This window comes from Hemitrygon akajei, chromosome 8, assembly GCF_048418815.1.
Source record: "Hemitrygon akajei chromosome 8, sHemAka1.3, whole genome shotgun sequence".
NCBI classification, from domain to species: Eukaryota; Metazoa; Chordata; class Chondrichthyes; order Myliobatiformes; family Dasyatidae; genus Hemitrygon; species Hemitrygon akajei.
In genome coordinates, this window is record NC_133131.1 from 125,106,429 (window position 1) to 125,132,260 (window position 25,832).

Below are 25,832 nucleotides of genomic sequence, written 5' to 3' on the forward strand. Positions count from 1 at the left end.
TCTGGTGATAGTATGTGCATTGCTTGTTTATTTGACATCCAAAATGAGAAAAAAAAATTGCACAATTTCACAAATTTAATATTTACTCAACTATTTTAAGGAAATAATCTTCAATGCAATAAATTGAGTGTTCAGATAAAATATACCCACAACTATCTGACCAGTCCAGTTTGTGTTTATTAACTGTACTGGCAGAAATTTTGTTATAAATCTTTTAGTGGGATTACTTTTAAGGTGTAAAACAAAGGTAACATTGCTATGCTTGTGGTTAGTTAAGGTTTCCATAATAGTTAGCTGATATACTTTGCAAAATGTCTTGAGTTTCATTGCTTTCTAAATTGGTATTGCACTTTCATTTTCTACAGCTGCATTCTGGACATCAAATGTGATACAACTTTTCTTTACCATCTAGTTTTGTAGGTAAAATCCTACCATTTTCACAATCTTAACCAGTAAATCTTATAGTTTTCTTAATAAGACTATTTCATATAGCTTTCATATTATTATAACCAGACACAGTAAAACACATTGACTTCAAGGCACAGATTTCAGCAAGGTTAAGCACTGGAAAATGAACTTGTAAATATATTTCACTAATAATATTAGTGTCCATTCACAAGTAGCTTAATGTTCCAAGGGTTCACCTCTGTAATCACGGGTAGGCCATGTTTGAAGTTTTTTTTTGTCCATAATTTTTGGAAAGATTGCCATCATGCTTTCTTTCTTCCTCAAGCTCAACCTGTATGTATTTTCTCAGCCAGTGCCTGACTTGTAGCCTTTTCGCTCTCCCGGTCTGTGTTGATTTTACGGAAAAAGGATTTTCCATATTCGTAGGAACTGATCATAATCGCACAAGCTGGCGCTACCTTCATTAATCGAGGCAACAAACCTGGGGATTAAGGCAGTGCAAAATTTAGATCAGGAAACATTCTTACTTATCCACATGTTTAAAAAAAAGTGTCTATTAATTTGACAAGTGCAGCAGAACTAAATTACTTTTGATGAAATTTGAATGTTCAAAATTAAAAGTTCATGTTTATAACCTATCATAACATTGAAGGTATTGGTTGGATAATACTAGTGGTTAACTACTTCAATCAATTTTCTTTGGTCATGTGCAGGTTTGAGTAATGTCACCTTTAGCTAGTGCTTGTGCTGATAACCAAGGACAGTTTCAATGGCACAAAGTCAGAGCAAGTGCAGAGGCAGGTTAAATTTTTAGTATATAAATGCACATGCAGAAGCAATTCTTCATACTATGTTACTAGTTTACAGATGCAGTTCAAGTCTCCATACAACACACGTAGAAAGTTGTGATGTTATTCTACATCAATTAAAGAGAATAGACTCAAACCCAGATTAGCTTGTTGATTGGCAAACTGGAAGAAAGAGTTGAACTGGTGTTATACTTGGGCAAAAGTGCACTTGGAATGCAACAATTACAGCAAGCAGAAATTATCATTAATTGATACAGGTAAGTAATCTCTGCTAGGGAGAAACCATACAAAGGCAATCAGCAAATGCTGTTGCTAGAAAATGTTTAGACGATGAATTTGCAGAGAATAAGGTTCAGATTCACATATTTATCATATGTTCATCAAAACCTACAGTGAAATCCATTGGTTACGTTAACAACCAACACAACCCAAGGATGCGCTGACCGCAGCCTATATTCTGGTGCCAGCATAGTATGCCTGCAATGTACAGTAGAATAGCACAAATAACAAACTAAAAAAAAGCAGAGAACAAATGCATTTCCTTCCTCCACCCACTCACTCAGATGCAGACAGACTACTAACCCCAGGACAGGCCATCTCTGAACCTTCAATGATCTCTCAGACATCAGGCCTCCGACTTTCTCAGTGGACATGCAGACTCAGGGCTTAGGCCAATGAGCCTTGACTTCTCAATTTGCAGACTTCAGTCTTCAACATTCCAGCTTCAATCTTCGATAACAACGTCAGAACTCGATGAAAGGACCCAAACTCCAGACTCACTACCGAGTCCCTGGCCCTTGTGCTTCCTGCCCTCATGGACCTCTGATTCCAATACCTACCAACCAGGGTGACTTGTTGACCTGAGGAGTTACCAGCTGCTGTCCTCTCTGGTCTTTTGTCCACAGTGCTTGCAGACCTGTCATCTGTCGATGGAATTACTGGCCTTTAAGCAACGATCTGTACGCTGGCCTGATCTCTTAACACCGCACATCCCTGTTCCAAAACCCTAACCCCTTTATTCCCCAAAACCATGCCAACCAACCTAAACATAAACAACTAAACCTGAGTCACTGCCTTCATGGACATCACTTTTGACTTGAAGAAACAATAAAATAAATAAAAAGTAACAAATGTTGGGCATACTTGAACCAGTGCAAGATTGTCTAAAATGCATATATTGTGGATTCTGGTTAATTGGGACACATCGGGACCAGTATATTTTGGCCCAATTCAGCAGCTGCCACAATTAGCTGAAATTCCATGGAAATAGTTAAAAAGGTCTACAGAAGACAAACAGTAACAAATTATGTATTTAAATGAAACAAATTAGAACACTACAGTACTATAAAACTATTAGTTCCTAATAGTTATTGACAGAAGCATTCATCCAGTTTATTCAATGAACAAAATCAAAAGACTGCCTTCATACAATACTTGTCATGACTGCATCCTCCAAATCTTCAGTTTCATTGTAACATTGAAGGTACTGACAATAATCTTGAATGATTGTTTCAAACTGTTTGTAGTAGTGAAATCATTTTATTTTTACTCCTGGTCATTTCTGAAACCTCCAAGCCTGAATGTTTGAAACCGGAATGAGCAAAACAGTTTGGAATAGTCTTACTACTTATTTCTTGCCAACTATCAGTGATAAAAATCACTGCTTTTTGAACACAAGCACATACACCGATGCTATTTAAAAACTGTTCACTCAAAGCATGGTGTAGCATCAAATGGCCACACAAGTGCACATGACTGACCCTAGTTAAACCTGTTTGGCAACAGTTTTCTGCCCCAATTAAGCAGTATTATGTCCCAAATAAATGAAGGGAATCCTGGCAATTTTATTGATGAATTTTTGTTCTTTAAGAATTGCCCTAAATAAGTGGCTGTCCCAATTAACTGATGGTCCAATTACTTGGAATCCACTATACTTACTGTGAACCTAAGAAATGCACTAAGCACTGCAGATTTGGAGAACTACAGATACCCAATTAACCAAATGGAAATAAAAAGCTGTGGCAACAATGGGTGTCATTAAGGAGAGTAATGAATTATTTAAAAAAGGAATGATAAGTTAATCTCAAATATTCTTTGATACAATGGATTCAGGAAAGAGAGAAGGGAAGAAAGCATAGAGGGGGCAATATTGACTAAGCTAAGGAAATATTCTGTATTGATCATGGTCATAATGCACTTTGAGTTTGAAAACAAAATTCCATTACGGTACATTCTGTCAGCTCTCAGGTAGTGGTGAAAATATTGAGGAGAACATTTTGAGGATATAGCACCTACTGTATGCACAAACCATAAAACTAGTATACACCAAAATTTAAATTGAGGTTTATTAGTTTACTTCTCTGCCTGATAAGGAAGGCTACACTGATGTACTTGATTCTTGGAGATTGCCCATTCCAAGAGAAGCAAACAATAGTGAAGAATCTAGGAAATAGCATGCAAAATATAATATTTAGAACAGTTATGAGGAAAGGTACTAGCCACTCCAAGGTTCAAGACTGACACTCATTTGCTATAAAAATTAAAATTAAAATTCCTGTTGCAGTTGTAGGACAGTTTCTCCCAATGATAAAATGACTATTAAGTCAATCCAGTGTATAGCAAGAACTTAAGTGGTTTTACTTACCTACAAATAAACCTCCAAATCCAGATTGACTCAATATTTTTTTCATTATTTTCCAGGTGGAAGATAATTTACTTTGAGAGTCTAGAACAAATATTAAGCATATTGGTTATATTGCATTAACTGATAATCAATTGCTTATGCTTCTAAATACAGAGATTTGTTTTTGTAAGTTAGGAAAATAATCTATCCCAGCAATATGAGAATAGCTTTTTTTGGGAAAATGTGTCTATAATTGGAGAAAGACAAGTGAAACCCTAAGGCAGAATGTGCTTACCTTTTTTGAAGTACTTAAAAATACTGCATGAAGTGATGTCTATAAATGTTCTATTAAGGATTTCCCCCATAGCATCACAAATCACTAAATTGAAGGCAAATTACTAAACTGGATAAAAAATTAGCTGAATATTAAGAATTTTGTTGGGATCTTAATTTTTCAATGTATTTATTAACTAACTAGATTAAAAATGTTTAAATCCTAGTTAGTTAATACAGAAAGATGGAGGGCACTGTAACTTGTGCTGAAGCATTACCAAGAACGATTAAGATTAAGCTATTAGACACAACTATGGAAAATGAATTTCAATGTAACAAATACAAAATGATATGCTTGAATCTTAAAAAAAAAACTATTATGCTATTGAAAAGCTAAGAGTAGGGTTCCAAGGGGATTTGGGAATGCACAAACATAGTTCATTAAAGACAATTTAGTTGAGTACAGAAAGTAATCAAATTCTTAAAGAATGTTAAACTTTGTAGCTAGAATACTAGAAAACGAGAGATATTTATGCTGCAGCTGTACTAAACTGTTACAAGCAAACTGTGGGCTGATGAAGGAAACTGACAAAATATATGGAGGAAGGCTATTTTTACTGGTTGGATAATTTTTGGAAAAGGGTGAACATAGCAAATATTAGAGCCAACTGTTCTGGCATGTGAAGGCTGAAGAAGTTTGAAACTTTTCCATAAATAGAATTTACACTTGGTAAACAATCATTTTTAAGTCTTGAATTAACAGATTTGCAAACTATTAAGAAGTATGGAAGAAAGGCAGATATATCAAATTAGGTAATTTACAGAGCCCATAAGGCCACTGAATAGCTTTGCTTCTGTTCTTAGCATATTCATTTTATCACAATTGTGTGAAGTGTGATAAATAAGTGTGATCATTAATGGAGAATGTGTGGAGCAGGTTAAGACCTACAAGTATCTGGGAGTACAGTTAGACGAGAAGCTTGACTGGACTGCCAACACAGATGCCTTGTGCAGGAAGGCACAGAGTCGAATGTACTTCCTAAGAAGGTTGGCGTCATTCAATGTCTGTAGTGAGATGCTGAAGATGTTCTATAGGTCAGTTGTGGAGAGCGCCCTCTTCTTTGTGGTGGCGTGTTGGGGAGGAAGCATTAAGAAGAGGGATGCCTCACGTCTTAATAAGCTGGTAAGGAAGGCGGGCTCTGTCGTGGGCAAAGTACTGGAGAGTTTAACATCGGTAGCTGAGCGAAGGGCGCTGAGTAGGCTATGGTCAATTATGGATAACTCTGAACATCCTCTACATAGCACCATCCAGAGACAGAGAAGCAGTTTCAGTGACAGGTTACTATCGATGCAATGCTCCTCAGACAGGATGAAGAGGTCAATACTCCCCAATGCCATTAGGCTTTACAATTCTACCGCCAGGACTTAAGAACTTTTTAAAAGCTATTATTAATGCTTTTTGAGATGGTGATTTAGATGCATATCATATTTTTTTACTGAGTTAAGTATTGTATGTAATTAGTTTTGCTACAACAAGTGTATGGGACATTGGAAAAAAAGTTGAATTTCCCCATGGGGATGAATAAAGTATCTATCTATCTAAAAGCTCCTTCAGCATTACACCAGTTCCCTCAAAAGTGACCAAGACCTTTGTGTGCTCTGTAGCCACAGGAAAACTCCTAAAGGGCTGGCAAGTAGCTAATGTTGTTGTGTGGTTCAAGAAGGGAAATTGGGATAATCCTGGAAATTATAGGCAAGTGAGTCTCACATCAGTGGTTTGGAAGATTTTGGAGAAAATTCTTCTGAATAAGATTTCTGAGCATTTGGAAAAGTGTGCCCTATTTATAGGCATTCAGGCAGTATGGATTTGTTCAGGGCAAGCCACGTCTTACCAACTAGAAACTAGAGAAAATCTGCAGATGCTGGAGGAACTCAGCAGGCCAGACGGCATCTAAGGAAAAGAGTAGTCAATGTTTCGGGCCTCATTCAGATGCATGAGATTCTTGATGACAGCTGTTTGGATTCAGTATTGGCTTGCCCATAGAAAACAGAAGGCAGAGGTCAATTACGGCTGGAGGTCTGTATCTAGTGGTGTTCTGCAGGGATCTGTACTGGGACTTCTGTTGTTTGTGATATGAATGACTTGGATAAAAACATGGATGGATGGGTTAGCAAGTTTGCAGATGACAAAGATTGGTAGCATTTTGGATAATGTAGAAGATTACCAAAGGACACAGTGGGATATAGATTAGCTGCAGATATGGGCAGAGAAATGGCAGATGGAGTTTAATCAGACAACTGTAAGCTGGTGCATTTTGGGTGGTCTGATAATATAAAGTTAATGGCAGGACACTTAACCACACTGATGTACAGAGGGATCCAAGTCTATAACTCCCTGAAGGTGGCCATACATTTATAGAGTGGTAATGGTGACATTGGCACACTTGCCCCTATTCATCATGGCATGGAGTTCACAAAACTAGTTAGATTGCAACTGGAGTACTGCGTTCAATTCCGGTTGTGCCATTGTAGGAAGATTTGGAGTCTAGCAGAGAGTTTAGAAAAGGTTTATCAGGTTGCTGCCTGGACTAGAACACACGTTCTGGATGAAGTAGAGTTGTTTCCTCTGGAGTGGCAGACGCTGAGGAGAGACCTGATAGAAGTTTATAAAATTATGACGGGCGTAGAGTGCCTTTTCAGAGAATCATAATATCTAATAGTCGAGGGCGTATAATTAAGATGAGGGGGAATTTCAATAGGGGTATGCAGGACAAGTTAAATTTTAATAAAACAGTGCTGGGTGCCTGAAATGTGCTTCTTGAGGTGGGTGATGGAAGCAGATGCACAATAGGTGTGTTTAAAGGGCTCTGAGATAAAACATCATGGGCTGAATAGCCTGTTCCTCTGATGTACCATTCTATGTTCTAAACATATGCTTGCACAATCAAACAGAAATGGTGCAAACATTTTTATGATGCTGTTCAGCAGAAAAACAAATACACCCTGTAAGTGCTTATTCTATCTCCCAATTCATAGGTACAATAGCAAATAACAAAGATAACTCATTTTCTGAATTTTACACCTCTCAAAATGCAGAGATAAAAAGTACAAAGGTATGTCTAAAACTTAGCTGAAGTAATAAATAATATAAGAAGAAATATGCCAAGAGTGTTTTTCAACTTTACAGGCACAGACTTTACTACTGCTTTATCTTACAAATTCATTGGCTTTTACAGACAAAAATAAATACTTGGCTAGAAAGCAGATGGAACTGGAAATTAATCAAGAAGCGGGCTGAAGAACTTCATAACATATTCAGTGATCCAACTTTGAATTTTATTAGATAGCTCTTTTGAAGACACATGCATGACGGGTTGAATAGTTTTGTAAGGCTCCCCAAAGGTCTGCTTAGATACATAATGCAATGAGCACTTATGACAAATTGATAAGCAAATTACACTTTTAAATTAAAGTCTAAAATTACATACTCATTATGTCCAACTCTCCAATCTCAATCTGTCTCTGGGTTTTCACAACATCAAATGGTAAAGTCAATACAGCTGCAATCTGAAAGCAAAAGCACAACACAATTCCACTTATTTCTATTTTTATTCAGCTTAAACAAGATTCAAATTTTAATAGGAAAGACTAAAAAAGTTGTCTATATTGTATTATTTATTCTTTATATTGATGGTAAATGAAAATGTGTTGAGATATTTCTCCTTTGGTAAAGAGTACACATGCCAATCTGGAACTCGCTCCTTAAAAATGCACTAATTCAAAAAAAATGTCTTTCCTTCAGTTTCTGGTTTTCGTAAGGCAATTTTAATACTAAGAAGTCTTCATGTAACAGAGACTAGAAATAGTGGTGGCACAGTGACACAGCGAGTAGAATTGCTGCCTCACAGCAACCTGAATTCAATCCTGAACAGCAGTATATCTATATTGGTTAGTATCCTCCATAATCACGAAATGGGTTTCCTTTATAGACCATGACATAGGAATAGAACTAGGCCATTCATCCCACTGAATCTTCTCCGACATTCTATTTATGGCTAATTTATTATGTCTCTCAATCCCATTATCCTGCCTTCTTCCCCAAAACCTATGACCCCCCCCCCCAATTAAACAACAGCCTATCAACCTCTGCTTTACCAATGCCTTTGAATGGAAAATCCTACAAAAAGTTGTGGATTTGGCCCAGTACATCACAGGTAAAGACCTCTAAACCTTTAAGCACATCTACATGAAACACTGTTGTAGGAAAGCAGCATCCATCATCAGGGATCCCCACCACCCAGGTCATGCTCTCTTCTTGCTGCTATCACCAGGTAGAAGGTGAAAAGCCTCAGGACTTGCACTGCCAGGTTCAAGAACACTTACCAACCCTCAGTCATCAAACTCTTGAACAAAAAGGGTTAACTATACTCAACTTCATTTGCTCCACCAATTGAAATGTTATTTACTTCTATTTATTTATATTTGCATTTGCAGTTTGGCATCTCCGGCTCCGTGGTTGGTCTTTCATTGATTCTGTCATAGCTACTACTCTATAGATTTGTTGAGTATACCCACAAGAAAATGAATCTCAGGGCTGTATATGGTGACATACTGTGGCATGCAGAAGTTTAAGCACCCCTGGTCAAAATTTCTGTTACTGCGAATAGCTAAGCTAGTAAAAGATGACCTGATTTCCAAAAGGCATAAAGTTAAAGATGGCACATTTAATATTTTAAGCAAGATTACTTTTTTTATTTCCATCTTTTACTATTTCACAGTAACAAAAAAGGATAAGGGCCCAAAGCAAAAGTTTGGGCACCCTGCATAGTCAGTACTTAGTAACACCCCCTTTGGCAAGTATCACAGCTTGTAAACGCTTTCTGTAGCCAGCTAAGTCTTTCAATTCTTGTTTGGGGGATTTTTGCCCACTCTTCCTTGCAAAAGGCTTTTAGCTCTGTGAGATTCTTGGACTATCTTGCATGCACTGCTCTTTTGAGGACTATCCACAGATTTTCGATGATGTTTAGGTCGGGGGACTGTGAGGCCATGGCAAAACCTTAAGCTTGCACCTTTTGAGATAGTCCATTGTGGATTTTGAGGTGTGTTTAGGATCATTATCCTGTTGTAGAAGAATCCTCTTTTCATCTTCAGTTTTGTTTGTTTTTTTTTTACAGACGGTGTGATGTTTGCTTCCAGAATTTGCTGGTATTTAATTGAATTCATTCTTCCCTCTACCAGTGAAATGTTCCCCGTGCCACTGGCTGCAACACAAACTCAAAGCATGATTGTCCACCCCAATGCTTAACAGTTGAGAGGTGTTCTTTTCATGAAATTCAGCACCCTTTTTTCTCCAAACATACTTTTGCTGATTGCAACCAAAAAGTTCTATTTTAACTTCATCAGTCCACAGGACTTATTTCCAAAATGCATTAGGTTTGTTTAGATGTTCTTTTGCAAACTTCTGACGCTGAATTTTGTGGTGAGGATGCAGGAAAGGTTTTCTTCTGATGACTCTTCCATGGAGGTCATACTCGTGCAGGTGTCGCTGCACAGTAGAACAGTGTACCACCACTCCAGAGTCTGCTAAATCTTCCTGAAGGTCTTTTGCAGTCAAAAGGGGGTTTTGATTTGCCTTTCTAGCAATCCTAAGAGCAGTTCTCTCAGAAAGTTTTCTTGGTCTTCCAGACCTCAACTTGACCTCCACCATTCCTGTTAACTGCCATTTCTTAATTACATTATGAACTAAGGAAACAGCTACCTGAAAACGCTTTGCTATCTTCTTATAGCCTTCTCCTGTTTTGTGGGCATCATTTATTTTAATTTTCTGAGTGTTAGGCAGCAGTTTAGAGGAGCCCATGGCTGCTGATTGTTGGGACAAGGTTTGAGGAAACAGGGTATTTATAAAGCTTTGAAATTTGCATCACCTGTCCTTTTCTAATGATGACTGTGGACAAGCCACAGCCCTAACAAACTAATTAAGGTCTGAGACATTGGTAAAAGTTATCTGAGCGCTCAAATCTCTTGGGGTGCCCAAACTTTTGCATGGTGCTCCTTTCCTTTCTCCCCCCCACTCTAAAATTGTACAAAACAAAAATAATACACTTAAAATGTTGAGAAGAATGTTTCATCTTTAACTTTATGACTTTTAGAGATCAATTCATCTTCCACTCACTTAATTATTAACAGTGACAGAAATTTTGACCGGGGTGCCCAAACTTTTGCATGCCACTGTATATGTACTTTAATAAATTTACTTTGAACTTAAATATACCCAATGATTTGACCACCACAGTTGCCTGTGGCAATGAATTCCACATATTCACTACCCTTTGGCTAAAGAAATTCTTCGTCATTTCTATTCTAAATGAATATTCTCTATTTTGAGGCTGTACCCTCTGCTCTTAGTCTCACCTACTAAAGGAAACATCCTTTTCACATTCATTTTATTTAGGCCTATCAATATTTGAAAGGATTCGAGTGAATCCCGCACTCCTCCCATTCTTCTAAACTCTAGTGGATACAGGCCCAGAGCTACCAAACACTCATATGTTTACTTATTCATTTCTGGAACCATTCTCGTGAACATCCTCTGGACTCTCTCTTTTGCCAGCACATCTTCTCTTAAATAACAGATCCATAACTGCTCTCCATACTCAACAATACTGGTTGCATCATGGCCTGGTATGGAAACATCAATGTCCTTGAATAGAAAATCAAGTAGTAACGGATACGGCCCAATCCATCACAGGTGAAGCCCTCCCCACTACTGAGCACATCTACGTGGAAGCATCGCAGGAAAGCAGCATCCATCATCAAGGACTCCCACAATCCTGACCATGCTCTTTTGTCACTGCTGTCATCAGGAAGAAAATACATGAGCCTCAAGACTCACACCACCAGGTTCAGGAACAGTTATTACTCCTCTGCAACCAGGCTCTTGAACTAGTGGGGATAACTTCACTCACCCCATCACTGAACTGTTCCACAACTTATGGATTTATTTTCAAGGGCTCTTCATCTCATGTTCTTGACAGTTACTGCTTATTTATGTATTTTTAAAATTTTGTATTTGCACAGTTTATCTTTTGCAAATTGGTTGTTTGTCCATCCTGTTGGGTGTGGTCTTTCATTGATTCTAATATATTCCTTAGATTTTTCTGAGTACACCCGCAAGAAAATGAATCTCAGGGTTGGATATGGTGACATACACGTACTTTGATAATAAATTATCTTGAACTTTGAAGTGCTGCCTTACCAATCCCTTATAAAGCCTCTCAGCATTACATCCTTGCTTTTATATTCTAGACATCTTGAAGTAAGTGCTAATATTGCATTTACCTTCCTCACCACTGACTGAACCTGTAAGTTAACCTTTAGGGAATCCTGCATAAATTCTCCCAAGTCCCAATGCACCTCTGAATTTTGAATATTTTTCCCGTTTAGAAAACATTGTATTGTAGAAAACATTCCTTCTCAAGAAGTGCATGACAATATATTTCACTACACTATATTCCATCTGCCACTTCTTTCCCATTCTACCAATCTGTTGAAGTTATTCTGCAGACTCTTTGCTTCCTCAACGCTACCATTCCCTTGGCCTATCTTCGTATTATCCGCAAACTTGGCCACAAGGCTATCAATTCCGTTATTCAATCAACACAAAATGTGAAAAGTAGCGGCCCCAATACCGACGTCTGTGAAACACCACTAGTCACCATCTGCCAACCAGAAAAGTCCCCCTTTATTCCCACTCTTTGCCTCTTGCCAATCAGCTAATTTTATATCCACACCAGTTATTTTCTGTCCCATGGCTCTTATCTTAATTGGCCTCATTTACAGCACTTTGTCAAAGGCCTTCTGAAAATCTAAGTGAACAACATCCACTGACCAGACTGTCTGTATTTTTTTCTAAAGAATTCCAATGGATTTGTTTAGGCAAGATCTCATCTCAAGGAAACCATGCTGACTTTAGCCTATTTTGTCATGTGCCTCATCTTCCAAAAGTGTACCAGTTAGTAGATAAATAACCCCTACTGTGTAGATGAGTTGCAAAATCTGAGGGGTGGCAAGTTGATGGGAATAGGGAAGGATCAGTGTAAAAATTAATGCCTGATGGTTGACATAGCCTCAGTAGACTGAACCACCTTTTTCTGTGCTCTCTCTATGACTCTAGTGGTTTGAGTCACTTACTCATTATCATCGTGGAGCAGTATTTTGCTGCTCTGCCACACATTTCTAGCAAATATTAAATTTATATCATGTCCTGGAAAATGTTGTTCACAGGTGCAATACCATGCTGGAGGTCCATAAAATGTCTGATGTAGCTGTTATTCAACATGAACACATTTTCCTAATGTATCCTATATCCAAAGAAAATCTAGCTGGTTTAATACTACTTTCTAGGCAGCACGATATCACCAATTACTCACCATCCACTCTTAGAAATACAATTGTATTCTTTATCAGCTCCCATTAGTATATGAATTATGAATGCCAAATATCAGTTTTGATATTCATACCACATTTTAAGAAGGTATGGAGAAGCAATCTCAGCCCCTTTTCAAAACACTTCTATTGAAGTATAGTAGTTAAAATAGAGCATGTATTTTTGATCTATGCATTCTCACTGTGACCTTTAAGGTCAGCAGTTTTCAGTCACACTCCCAGTGTCAGATTGGTATGTAGGAAAATAACAGATACCAAAAATTTGATGCAAATAACCCCCTTCTGCTTTAGGCAATCACTGAGAGATTTTGAGAACAGTTACATTTCACGTGCAGTTATTTAGAGGCAGAATCAATATTTTTCAAAATCCTTTTAAGGATGTCAGGAACACCTCGCCCAGCTGAAATTTGGAAAGCCCGTTTAAGATTTCCAAGGATTCCCAATTTGTCACCAGCCTAAGTAGTGGAGAAATTAGATAAACGTACTTGTCCAGGATTCCTCCAAATGTAAGCAGTCACAAAAGTTTCCATGAAAGTTGCAACTGCCTGCCATTAAAGACAAATGATCCATTTGAAAGTGTTTAATAGGATCCAGAATTGCCTTCATGTAACCTTGGGCTATATGTACAGTTGAACACACCTTAGCCAAATACATTTAAACTCAGTTTTTCACAATTCCTGACATTTAATCCTAGAAAACATTCCCTGTCTTAGGTCAGTTAGGATCACTACTTTATCTTAAGAATGTGAAATGTCAGAATAATAGTACAGAGGATGATTTATTTCAGCTTTAATTTCTTCCATCACTTTCCCAGTGGGTCGGAAGTTTACATACACTTTGTTAGTATTTGGTAGCATTGCCTTTAAATTGTTTAACTTAAGTCAAATGTTTTGGGTAGCTTTCCACAAGCTTCTCACAGTAAGTTGCTGGAATTTTGTTCCATTCCTCCAGACAGACCTGGTGTAACTGAGTCAGGTTTGTTGGCTTCTTTGCTCGCACACACTTTTTCAGTTCTGCCCACAAATTTTCTAACAGATTGAGGTCAGAAAATGATGGCATGTCTGGTTCATCCTTGGGAGCAATTTCCAAACGCCTGAAGGTACCATGTTCATCTGTATAAACAATAGTACGCAAGTATAAACACCATGGGAACACGCAGCCGTCATACCGCTCAGGAAGGAGACGTATTCTGTCTTCTAGAGATGAACATACTTTGGCGCAAAAAGTGCAAATCAATCCCAAAACAACAGCAAAGGACCTTGTGAAGATGCTGGAGGAAACAGGTAGACAAGTATCTATATCCACAGTAAAACGAGTCCTGTATCAACATAACCTGAAAGGCTGCTCAGCAAGGAAGAAGCCACTGCTCCAAAGCAGCCATCAAAAAGCCAGACTACAGTTTGCAAATGCACATAGGGACAAAGATCTTATTTTTGGAGAAACGTCCTCTGGTCTGATGAAACAAAAACTGAACTGTTTGGCCATAATGACCATCGTTATGTTTGGAGGAAAAAGGGTGAGGCTTGCAAGCCGAAGAACACCATCCCAACAGGGAAGCATGGGGGTGGCAGCATCATGTTGTGGGGTGCTTTGCTGCAGGAGGGACTGGTGCACTTCTCAAAATAGATGGCATCATGAGGAAGGAAAATTATGTGGATATATTGAAGCAACATCTCAAGACATCAGCCAGGAAGTTAAAGCTCGGTCTCAAATGGGTGTTCCAAATGGACAATGACCCCAAGCATACCTCCAAAGTTGTGGCAAAATTGCTTAAGGACAACAAAGTCAAGGTATTGGAGTGGCCATCACAAAGCCCTGACCTCAATCCGATAGAAAATTTGAGGGCAGACCTGAAAGAGTGTGTGCGAGCAAGGAGGCCTACAAACCTAACTCAGTTACACCAGTTCTGTCTGGAGGAATGGAACAAAATTCCAGCAACTTACTGTGAGAAGCTTGTGGAAGGCTACCCAAAACATTTGACCCAAGTTAAACAATTTAAAGGCAATGCTACCAAATACTAACAAAGTGTATGTAAACTTCTGACCCACTGGGAAAGTGATGAAAGAAATTAAAGCTGAAATAAATCATTCTTTCTACTATTATTCTGACATTTCATATTCTTAAAATAAAGTAGTGATCCTAACTGACCTAAGACAGGGAATGTTTTCTAGGATTAAATGTCAGGAATTGTGAAAAACTGAGTTTAAATGTATTTGGCTAAGGTGTATGTAAACTTCTGACTTCAACTGTAAATGCAATGCCAAAACCTTACCACAGAACTTTCAATGACTTGGTATACAGATGAAGCAAACACAAGAATAACTCCTATTTTTAATGTGAATAGAGAACTATTCAAAACAAACAGAAAAACCAAGATAAAGCTGGAAAAGTAAATTTATAGAAAAGGCTTTTTCAAGTTACATAAATACAAGTAAACTCTGTTAAGCAACACACAATTTTACTGTGGGAAAATTATTTGATATGAAATGACAATAGATCATTGTAAAACCTCTCGGGATTAAAGAGATATCATCCATGCCTTTCTTTCAAGACACCCTAGGCTTGCAATTTTAATCAGAATTTAATTAATTTTGCAATTTGCCCATATATTTTAACATTAAACAACCAAAGGCTATTAAATAATAATGAGGACAATTATTTTACAAAAGGCAGAGTAACAGTTATTTGAGATTTTGATTGTTTGAGTGCTTGAGTAAGACAATTAGTTAAAACAATAGAAATAATTTCAGATTTACAAAACATTCAATTTATCGTGAAATGCATTTGGTTTCAATATGTGACCTAAAATCACCTATTATCCCTGGTAGAATTGCTTACATAACTGGAGTCAAACTTACTGCGCCTGATGATGCTCCTGAGGAAAAACTGATCGTTAACGTAGGTTCACTGATATTGTACTTCTTGCATAACTGTTTCTTCATCAGTTCATAGTTAAACCAGTAAATGGCTGTGAGACAGATAGCTGAATTAAAACCCTGTTGTGTAACTCTATAGTTCCAAGGCAACACACCTCATTGCAAATGAGGAAATAAACAAGATAATGTAGACGTTCATTAATTATCTTTGATTCAGTAGTTAGGTTTTTCGGTTTGTACTCAATACAACTTAATTACTAACAACAAACTAATATTTATTTGTCGTAAATGACTATTAATTGTTTGTTGGCACAGTATTACTTGTCTAATCCACAACAATAAACTAGAATGAACATCTCACCAGGGAATGCAACTAATGCTGCGATTACTCTAAAAGGAAATCAAACTCATGACATTCCGATGTAGTAAGACAATTTTTATATAATGTCATAAGCCCTCTAGTTGTGATACAGGTGAATGAAAGTGATTATGACACAAAATGCAGTCTGGAAGTTTCAGTACTTAAGATAATAAATGCTACTTTGTACCTGAGCAAGAGCAGCAATGACAGTAGCAAATACCAGAATGAAAGGACAGAAGAAAGAGAGCATCAGGGCTCACTGGTGGCATTCAAGGTGGTTAAAAAAATGTACTGCGTGCAATTGCCTACACGTAGCTTTAGTTCTACTGACACTATAGTGCCTATAAAAAGTATTCACCTGCTTGGAAGTTTTATTGTTTTACAACATTGAATCACAGTGGATTTAATTTGGCTTTTTTGACACTGATCAACAGCAAAGACTCTTCTTTCGTATCAAAGTTAAAAATTAATCACAAATATAAAATAAAATAATTGATTGCATAAGTATTCACCCCCCCCCCCCTTAATACGATACACCAAATCATCACTGGTGCAGCTAATTGGTTTTAAAAGTCATATAATTAGTTAAATGGTGATCTGTTTTTGGAGACCTGTGTACAGTCAAGGTGTTTCAATTGATTGTTATAAAAATACACCTGTATCTGGAAGGTCCAACTGCTGGTGAGTCAGTATCCTGGCAAAAACTACACCATGAAGACAAAAGAACACTCCAAGCAACTTTGCAAAAGGGTTATTGAAAAGAACAAGTCAGAGACCGATACAAGAAAATTTCCAAGTCACAGAATATCCCTTGGAGTATAGTTACGTCAATCATCAAGAAATAGACTGCGTATACAACTGTTGCCTGAGTGCTTCACCAGTCACAGCTTTATGGGAGAATGGCAAAGTCAAAGCCACTGTTACAAAAAAACTCACATGAAATTTTGGCTAGAGTTTGCTAAATGGTATGTAGGAAACTCTGAAGTCAGCTGGAAGGAGGTTCTATGATCTGAAGAAACCAAAATTGAGCCTTTTGGCTATTACACTGAGTGCACAAGCCAAATACCACACATTATCAAAAACCACACCATCCCCACCATGAAGCATGATGGTGGCTGCATCATGCAGTGGGGATGCTTCATTGCAGCAGGCCCTGGAAGTCTTGTGAAGGTAGAGAGTAAAATGCAGTAAAATACAGGGAAATCCTGGGAGGAAAACCTGAATGCAGTCTGCAAGAGAACTCCGACTTGGGAGAAGATTTGTTTCCCAGCAAGATAAGGACCCCATGCATAAAGCCAAAGCTACACAGGAATAGCTTAAAAACAACAAAGTTAATGTCCTGGAGTGGCCAAGTCAGAACCCAAGCCTCAATCGAATTGAGAATTTGTGGCTGGACTTGAAAAGGACTGTTCACTCAAGATCCTCATGCAATCTGTCAGAGCTTGAGCAGTTTTGTAAAGAAGAATGGGGAAAAATTGCAGCGTCCAGATGTGCAATACTGACAGAGACTTATCCACACAGACTCAAGGCTGTAATTTCTGCCAAAGGTTCAACTACTATCTTGAAGGGGATGAGTAATTATGCAATTATTTTGTGTTTTAATACTTTTTAAACACAAGGGGCAAAAACTTTTATAGGCAGTATAAGTAGGAGCAATGTTGTAACTCATCTGTCTTTAATCAGTCAGTGGTCATTAGAGAGAATGGTAACAGTGATGGAGTCAAAACAAAAGAAGAAAATCAATGCACATCAGCATACATGTGGGAACTGATACCCGTGCCACTAATGAAATTTTAACGGCAGACAATAAAAGTTACAACCTATTGGAATTATTATAAAGAATCAGGTTTAGTAACCTCATCATGAAAGTTAGGCCCAGATGAGGCTCATTTATACTTAAGTATACTGTGGATGACATTGCTCGGGGGATGGAATAGTCAGTTTCATTAAAGGAGTATAAACAGTATACAATCACACCAGAAGCCACAGACTCAACAAAGCTAATCCAATGTTTTTGGTCCACTCAGACTCAGCAGCAGAATCTAGCTTCTTCTCTGCTCACTTCATTATATTAATACATGACTGCAACTATGGCCATTACAAAATTGGCTGAATGGCCATGGTAGAAGATTTGATTCAATTGATAAAATCATCAGAATAGAGAATAAAAATGTAAAAAAGTGGAGTAAAATGGCAACTTTGAAAGGGCAGAGGACAGAGAATAGTAACAGAAAAAGTAATAACTTACCACATACAAGCCAAAGACAAAAGATTGGACATGAACTATGCTTGGCGTGGAACAATGTCCCTTTGGAGACTTGGTGATTATCATGAGGAGGGGCCGGGAAATGGGCAGGACTAACCAAGATGTTTTGTAGAATAAGTTATAAAATGGACTTGCTGTATGCTTTCAGCTTACTTTTTGTTTCAAATTCCCAAAAACTGAGATTTTATTTTGCTCCAAGGAATAAACCGTTTTTTTTTAAGATGGCAGGCTGTAACTAATGAGCATTATGGGGATTGGTGCTTAGGCACTAAAAAAATCTGCAGCAATGACTTACAAATTATGATGTAAATAGGAAATAAAACTGGGAAGATGTGAACAGAAGAAAAAATGTGAAGAGGTGAATAGAAAGAAGAATACAAAGCGGTTAACAAGGGATATGGACACAAGAATATTATAGATGGAACATAAGGTGACAGAGCTTGAAATTATATACAACATTTCGTTATTCAGAGCCATATGAATAAATACCCTCGTATGCACATCAAGCAATCAAAAAAGTAAATGGTTTTATTCAAAATGAAGATAAAAACAGAGCTAGCCAACTAACTTATCTGTATATTAAACGTCTGTTGATTAGCAACCCAACTGTCTATCCAACTCTCGAATGAAGAGGTGACATTTGAGCAAGAGAATAACATACTTTCCAGTATAATTGGAAAAAAATATAAAAGATTCAATTTCTGCATCTCATTACATTTTCATGAACACTGGGACCATTAAAGCAGGGATGTGAATGCAGTAAAGAATGATACAGAAATTGATTCAAATAGTATAAGGAACAGATAACATGTATGATTTTGCACACATCTATATTGTTCTCAACATTTCTCAGGGAATTATTTTAATGATAGAAACAAAATAGGTTGTGCAAAATTGAAAAAGTGTTTAAGATAATACATTTGGTTTCAATTGGGTCATGTATGTAACACAGAATAGATGCTTTATGCTCCTTGCAGAAAGCTCTGTAGACAATCACATGCAAGGAAGGGTAAAGATAGGAAATAAAACAAAAGTTGTTATGTTAAGATAACAATTGAAATACACCAAGTGTTTCATCAATCACAAATCACAATACACTTCCCAAATTGTACTGTCTTGTTATCTTTGGACACACAAATACACTTATCTAAAAGGCAAACATATATGCTATTAAATCAAGATGGACATGCATGAAAAATCCCTCAAATCTCATTAATTCACTCACTTCTTTTCTTGCAAGAGGAGTTTGAGCACAATTTAAAGCAACTAACTGCCACTACTGGAGAAAAAAAAGAGTCCATTTGTCCATATACAGTATTGACTACTATAAAGGGCAGAATGGGAGCTGTGGCTGCTGGAGATGTGGTAATGTTACAAGGTATTAACATCCAAGGATCAACCACACTGAAACGCAAGAACAGTGGAAAATTTTAAGGTTGAGAGACACTCGAAAAATGCCTCAACCACAGCCATTTTAGCATCTCAATGCCATTCTAGACCAATAAGTAAACCTATATGTCAACTGCAAAACCAGATGGTATCCCTAGGGAAGTTCTGGTGAAGAGGATCTTCTTTCACAAATTCACATCTGCTTGAGGAACAAGCCACAGGATCTCAGACATGGTGCCTGCAGCCAGATTCAAGAAATGAGAGAAATCTGTCTGTGATAAATTCAGCAGTTTTTCCAGCTGACTGCCATAAGGGAAGATTTCACAAGTGTTCTCCTTCCACCAGCCAGAGTTATTCACATAGAGCAAGGGTTCCCAACACGGAACACTCAGTTGATGATTAAGGGGCCATGGCATAAAAAAAGCTTGTGTGCCCCTGATCTAGAGCTAAGATGTGCATGTTCTATGGCACACATCAACTCCAAGAGTCAGGAAGTAGCATCAGTCACTATGTACAGTGGTGCTAGAAAGTTTGTGAACCCTGTAGAACTTTCTCTATTTCTGCATAAATATGATCCAAAATGTGATCAGATCTTCACACCAAGTCTTAAAAGTAGATAAAGAGAACCCAATTAAATAAATAAAAACATTATACTTGTACATTTATTGAGAAAAATGATTCAATATTACATGTATTTGATGGAAACAGTAACTGGTGTGACCCCCTTGTACTGTAGTAACTTTAACCAAATGTTTCCAGTAACTGTTGATCAATTCTGCACATCGGCTTGGAGGAATTTTAGGCCGTTCCTCCATAAAAAACTGCTTCAACTCTGGGATGTTGGTGGGTTCCCTTGCATGAACCGCTTGCTTCAGGTCCTTCCACAACGTTTCTATAAGATTAAGGTTGGGACCTTAACTTGGCATTTCCAATACACAAATTTTCTTATTTTTAAACCACACTATTGTTGATTTACTATTGTCTTTTGGATCATTGTCTTGTTGCATGATCCTACTTCTATTAAACTTCAGGTAATGGACCGCAACCCCTGACATACTCCTGTAAAGTGACTTGTTACAATTTTGATTTCATTGTTCCCTCAACAATTGCAAGCTGTCCAGGCCCTGAGGCAGCAAAGTGGTCGCAAACCATGACGCTCCTTCCACCATGCTTCCCAGTTGGGGTGAGGTTTTGGTGTTGGTGTGCAGTGCCCTTTTTCTTCCAAACACAGCAGTGTGTATTTCTACCAAGAAGTTCTACTTTTGTCTCATCTTTCCACAAAACATTGTCCCAGAAACATTGTAGAACATTCAGATGATCTTTTGCAAACTTGAGATGCGCAGCAATGTTTTCTTTGGAAAGCAGTGGCTTCCTCTGTGGTTTCCTTCCATGAACACCATTCTTGTTTTGTGTTTTTATTATATTGGAAACATCAGAGACTTTAGCAAGTTCTAGAGATTTCTGCAGGTCTTTTGCTGTTACCCTTGGGTTCTTTTTCACCTCCTTCAGCATTGCATGTTGTGTTCTTGATGTGCTCTTTGCAGGATGCCCACTCCTAGGGAAAGTAGCAGCAGTACTGAGTTTCCTCTATTTGTAGACAATTTCCCTTACTGTGTACTGATGAACACTCAGGTCTTTAGCTTTTTCCAGCTTCATGCATCTCTACAATTCTTCTTCTAAGATCCTATGAAAGTCATTTTGATTAAGGCATGGTGCATATAAACAGATCTTTCTTTCTTTCAGAAGAGCAGGCTCTGTCAGTAATCCAATTTTGTGTGTCCCTTTCTTTTATACATAGGGCAGGGCACCTCTACAACCCATACTTCCAACCTCAACTCACTGACTGGAACACCTGACTCCAAATAGCTCTTGTAGGAGGCATTAACCTAGAGGTTCACAAACTATTTCCAACAAATACATGCAATTATTGGATCATTTTTCTCAATAAATAAACAAACAATTCTAATGTTTTTTGTGTTACTTATTTAATTGGGTATCTTTATCTAGTTTTAGGACTTACTTTCTAGCACCACTGTAGGTCCCATTTTGACTTTACAAAAAAAATTGATCATTAACTATTGGACACTATATAATATCATTTTAAATTCAGACGCCCTAAAGAACAGTGTTACCATCCTACATGCAAGCCATAATGATAACGAAAGGGTACACAACAGGCCTAATATCAGTACAGAATATCAAGCAAGGCTGCAACTTCGCTCCTCAATCTTTCTCATTTGTTTAAAGCCCACTTCCAACAAGCCTCCCAGCAGACTGGAGTAAAAACCCAACTGTTAAAGCATTTATCTCAACTTCTAAACTATAGTCACCCAACTTCAGCAGGAGTTGTATTAAGATGAGCAGGTAGTAAGGAAGGCAAATGCAATGTTAGCATTCATTACAAGAGAACTAAAATATAAAAGCAAGGATGTAATGCTGAGGCCTAATAAGGTTTGGTCAGACCACATTTGGAGGCTATGCTAGCATTGGAGCAGGATCAAAGGTTACAAAAAAAGGAACCCAGGAATGAAATGGCTAACATATGAAGAATGTTTGATGGCTCTGGGCCTGTACTCGCTGGGGTTTAGAAGAATGAGTGGGAAATCTTACTGAAATCTACTGAATATCAAAAGTCCTGGATAAGGTGGATATGAAGAGTATGTTTCCAATAGTGGAAAAGTCTAGAACCAGAGGGCACAGCCTCAGAACAGAAGGACATTCTTTCAGAACAGAGATAAGGAGGAGTTTCACTAGCCAGAGTGCTGTGGATCTGTGGAATTCATTACCAGAGATGTCTGTAGAGAGCAAATCATTGGGTATATCTAAAGCAAAGGTTGATAGGTTCTTGATAGATAAAAATGATGAAACTTATTGCACGGAAACAGCTTTTGGCAATCTGAGGAAATGTACTTAAAGATCAAGTCCGCAAATCCAGCACAAAGCTCATGGTCTACCTGGCAACAGTGTATGCTTCTGAGACATTAAAATCTACAGCAGGCACATTAAAGCACTGAAGCTGTGTCACCAACATAGTCTCCACAAAATCCTGCAAAACCAATGTTACATCCTTTCCTAGGCTCATAACCAAGGCTCTAAATGCACTTGGCTTATTGCTTAGAGCACAGAACTTAAATTAACATTAGATTACCAAAACATTCTATTTCAAGCTCTATCATACCGAAAATATATATGGAGGTACACTCTAAAAGCCTCCTTGAAAAACACTAACATCTCCACTGACGGTTGAAAATTCCTGGCTCACATACATTCAGAATGCAAAAGGGTTTCAGAACCTTAAATCCTTTCAAAGGAAGCATATAGAAGCCCTGAATAAATCTGCCTACTAAGCCTTCTGCATCACTTGTAGCAGAATTCAGATTCCACAGTTGCCTAACCTCAGGCCCCATGGGAGTAAACACCTTCCATGACGCTAGACACTGCCTAATATCTAGTCATGGTCTTCTGTGACCTTTACCTCACCTATCATTATAAATGACAAATGCAGATACTTGAAAGCCCATTTGTCTGCAAATCATTTTCATCAGAACCCAACCACAGTCTATTATAGTTGTGTTAGGCAAGATTCTCAGCAGCATGCAGGAACAGAGGGATTTTGGGAGTCCATATTCACAGATTCCTCAGAGTTGCTGCACAAGTTGATAAGGTGGTTACAAAGGCATATGGTGTGTTGGCCTTCATTAGTTGGTGAACTGAGTTCAAGAGCTGTGAATCAATGTTGTAATTCTATCAAACTCTAGTTAGACCACACTTGGAGAATTGTAGTTAGTTCTTCATGTCTCATTATAGAAAGGATTCTGAAGCTTTAGAGAGGGTACAGAGTAGATTTATCAGGATGCCGCCTGGATTACAGAGCATGTCTTATGAGGAAAAGTTGAATGAGCCACAGCTTTTCTCTTTGGAACACAGGAAGATGAGAGATGACTTGGTCAAAGTATTTAAGATGATAAGAAGCAATAGCAACAGTTGATAGCCAGCACCCTTTTCCCAGGGCATAATTTTAAAATGGTAGGAAAATGTTTGGGGAGGTGTCACGGGTTGATTTTGGCTTTAAAGAGAGTGCTGGGTACATGGAACATGTTGCTGGGGTGATGGTCAGTAGATTAGAGACATTTAAGCAACTAATACATGGGCACATGGGTGAAAGAAAACTGGAGGGCTACGTGGAAAGGAAGCATTAGATGGATCTTGGAATAGGGTAAAAGGTTGGCGCAACATCGTGGCCTGAAGCACTCCTGCTGTGCTGTATTGGTCTGTTATTGGCAATATTATCCCCTCAGGAAGTGGAGGTAGCAAAGCCTAGTTTTCCTGAAGGAGCACAATTTCTGAACTGGAATCAAACCAATCATCTTAGAAATCACTATCATATAGACTTCGAAAGATCAAGTTAGAAGACCAATTCATCATTAGGGCAGACAGAAAGAACACTGTATCCTAAGGCAAGGTTGCTGCAGAGAACCTACTCTATAGTCATTGACTTTAAAAAAGTGCCATTAATATACTACTGGATTGACTAGGGAAATATTCCAGAGAATTTGTGTACAATTTCATGAAGCAAAGTCGTCCAAATTTACTCAATGTTTGCACAGAATACAGAAGAGTATTATGTCCAATATAGACTATCCCAGGTTACTAACACCCAACTTATGTCATCTGTGCATATGAGTGAGATCCCATAACATTATTTGATTCAAACACCTGATGCATGTTGTATGTTCATTCCTATGAGTGGCAGACCTAGTTTCTCTTCCTCCACTTTTTAAAAAAAAATGCTGTGTTTTGATGCGGCTTATTACAATGCTGCAGAGAAGTGGTTGTCATTGAGCAATCTGTAGATATTTTGACTACTATACATGTTAGACTTAAAGATGAGAGTAAAAACAGAACCTGTTTGTTACCTGGGAACGGGCTGTATGGGGACAGCTCTTGAATTCAGTTCACCAACTAGTGAAGGCCAACACACAGTATACCTTTGTAACCACCTTATCAACTTGCGCAGCAACTCTGTGGGATCTGTGGATAGGGACTCCCGAAATCCTTCTGTTCCTGCACACTGCTAAGAATCTTGCCTAACACAACTATAATAGACTGTGGTTGGGTTCTGATGAAAATGATTTGCAGATAGATGGGCTTTCAAGTATCTGCATTTGTCATTTATAATGATAGGTGAGGTAAAGGTCACAGAAGACCATGACTAGATATCTTATTAGGCAGTGTCTAGTGTCATGGAAGGCGCTTACTCCCATGGGGTCTGAGGTTAGGCAACTGTGGAATCTGAATTCTGCTACAAGTGTTGCAGAAGGCTAAGTAGGCAGATTTATTCAGGGCCTCTACGTGCATCACATGGTAGTAAATGACTTTTTGTTAAGCTTTTGCTGCTTCTACACCAGTATAAACTGCTGTCATAGAGCTAGAATAACAAATAAAACTTTTGCCATGGAAGCTCCGATAACTCACATTAGTTACGAATATTAGTTCCATTTCTGCTGGAGGTAAGAAACTTTGATAAATGTGTATGGCAATAATACAACCTTATTTGACATTTTCCTTTATTGAGATTGGCACTATTGTACATGTACTGATTAGGATTGTAACTTACACACCATCATTAAGATCAATTTGTGGCTTACTGAATTTGTCAAGTACTCTATAGTCCCTCCTGAGCTAATAGAGCGAAAGACACTAGAACGATTGTAAGAAATCTATGCACAGTGGGTGGAGCTATTTCTTGCAGTGTAGCAAGTTACATGCACTTCATCTATATCAACACTGATGCAACTATGAGAGTTCAGCTGATCCTAGCCTGCTCCTTCTGCTGTAGGTTTCATTGCTCAATGAGGATAATGAAGCTGGCTTCCAAGCCAGAGATCACATCTTTGTATATTAAATTAAAAGTACAAACACAGCACACACACAAAATTTGGTGGCCAAATTTCTAAGCTTATATTTTAAGACTAATTTCAAAACCAGTGTTTCAAACCAAAGCTGCTCTTGTAATTACAGAATGTGCTACCACTAAGCAATTAAATCTATATCCATTGTAAAATTAGTGGAATCCAAGACTAGGTCATAGACATTTACTGCTATCATATTTTGCATTTTTGCTTTGGAACACTTTACAAGCATTGCTTGCATTTGCAAACTATTTAAAAATGCAAAATCATTCAACTGGATGCTGTGGTCAGCTTACAAAAAGCACCGGTGTAATTATTCGCTCCAAAGCCTGCATTCCCTAATGAGGAATGAGATAAGTAGGTAAAATGCACAAGTCCAAAGAGACAGAGCGTGATGCAACTTAGAACTAGTTACTTCAATATCAATATATTCTGCATGTAATTTGCTTTTTAATTGTCACATTAGCTTC

General features: G+C 37.9%; 1 protein-coding gene across 2 annotated transcripts in view; it reads right to left on the reverse strand.

Moving 5' to 3' along the window:
- LOC140732232 (mitochondrial glutathione transporter SLC25A40-like) overlaps positions 1-25,832 on the reverse strand; it is a 53,373-nt gene continuing 27,541 nt past the window's right edge. For both annotated transcript variants that reach the window (XM_073054557.1, XM_073054558.1), the window contains exons 8-11: positions 15,417-15,526; positions 7,602-7,680; positions 3,862-3,942; positions 1-889 (exon numbers count right to left, since the gene is read on the reverse strand). In XM_073054557.1, the coding sequence (XP_072910658.1) occupies positions 735-889; positions 3,862-3,942; positions 7,602-7,680; positions 15,417-15,526 (425 nt within the window). In that variant the 3' untranslated portion in view covers positions 1-734. The remainder of the gene's footprint in view (positions 890-3,861; positions 3,943-7,601; positions 7,681-15,416; positions 15,527-25,832) is intronic.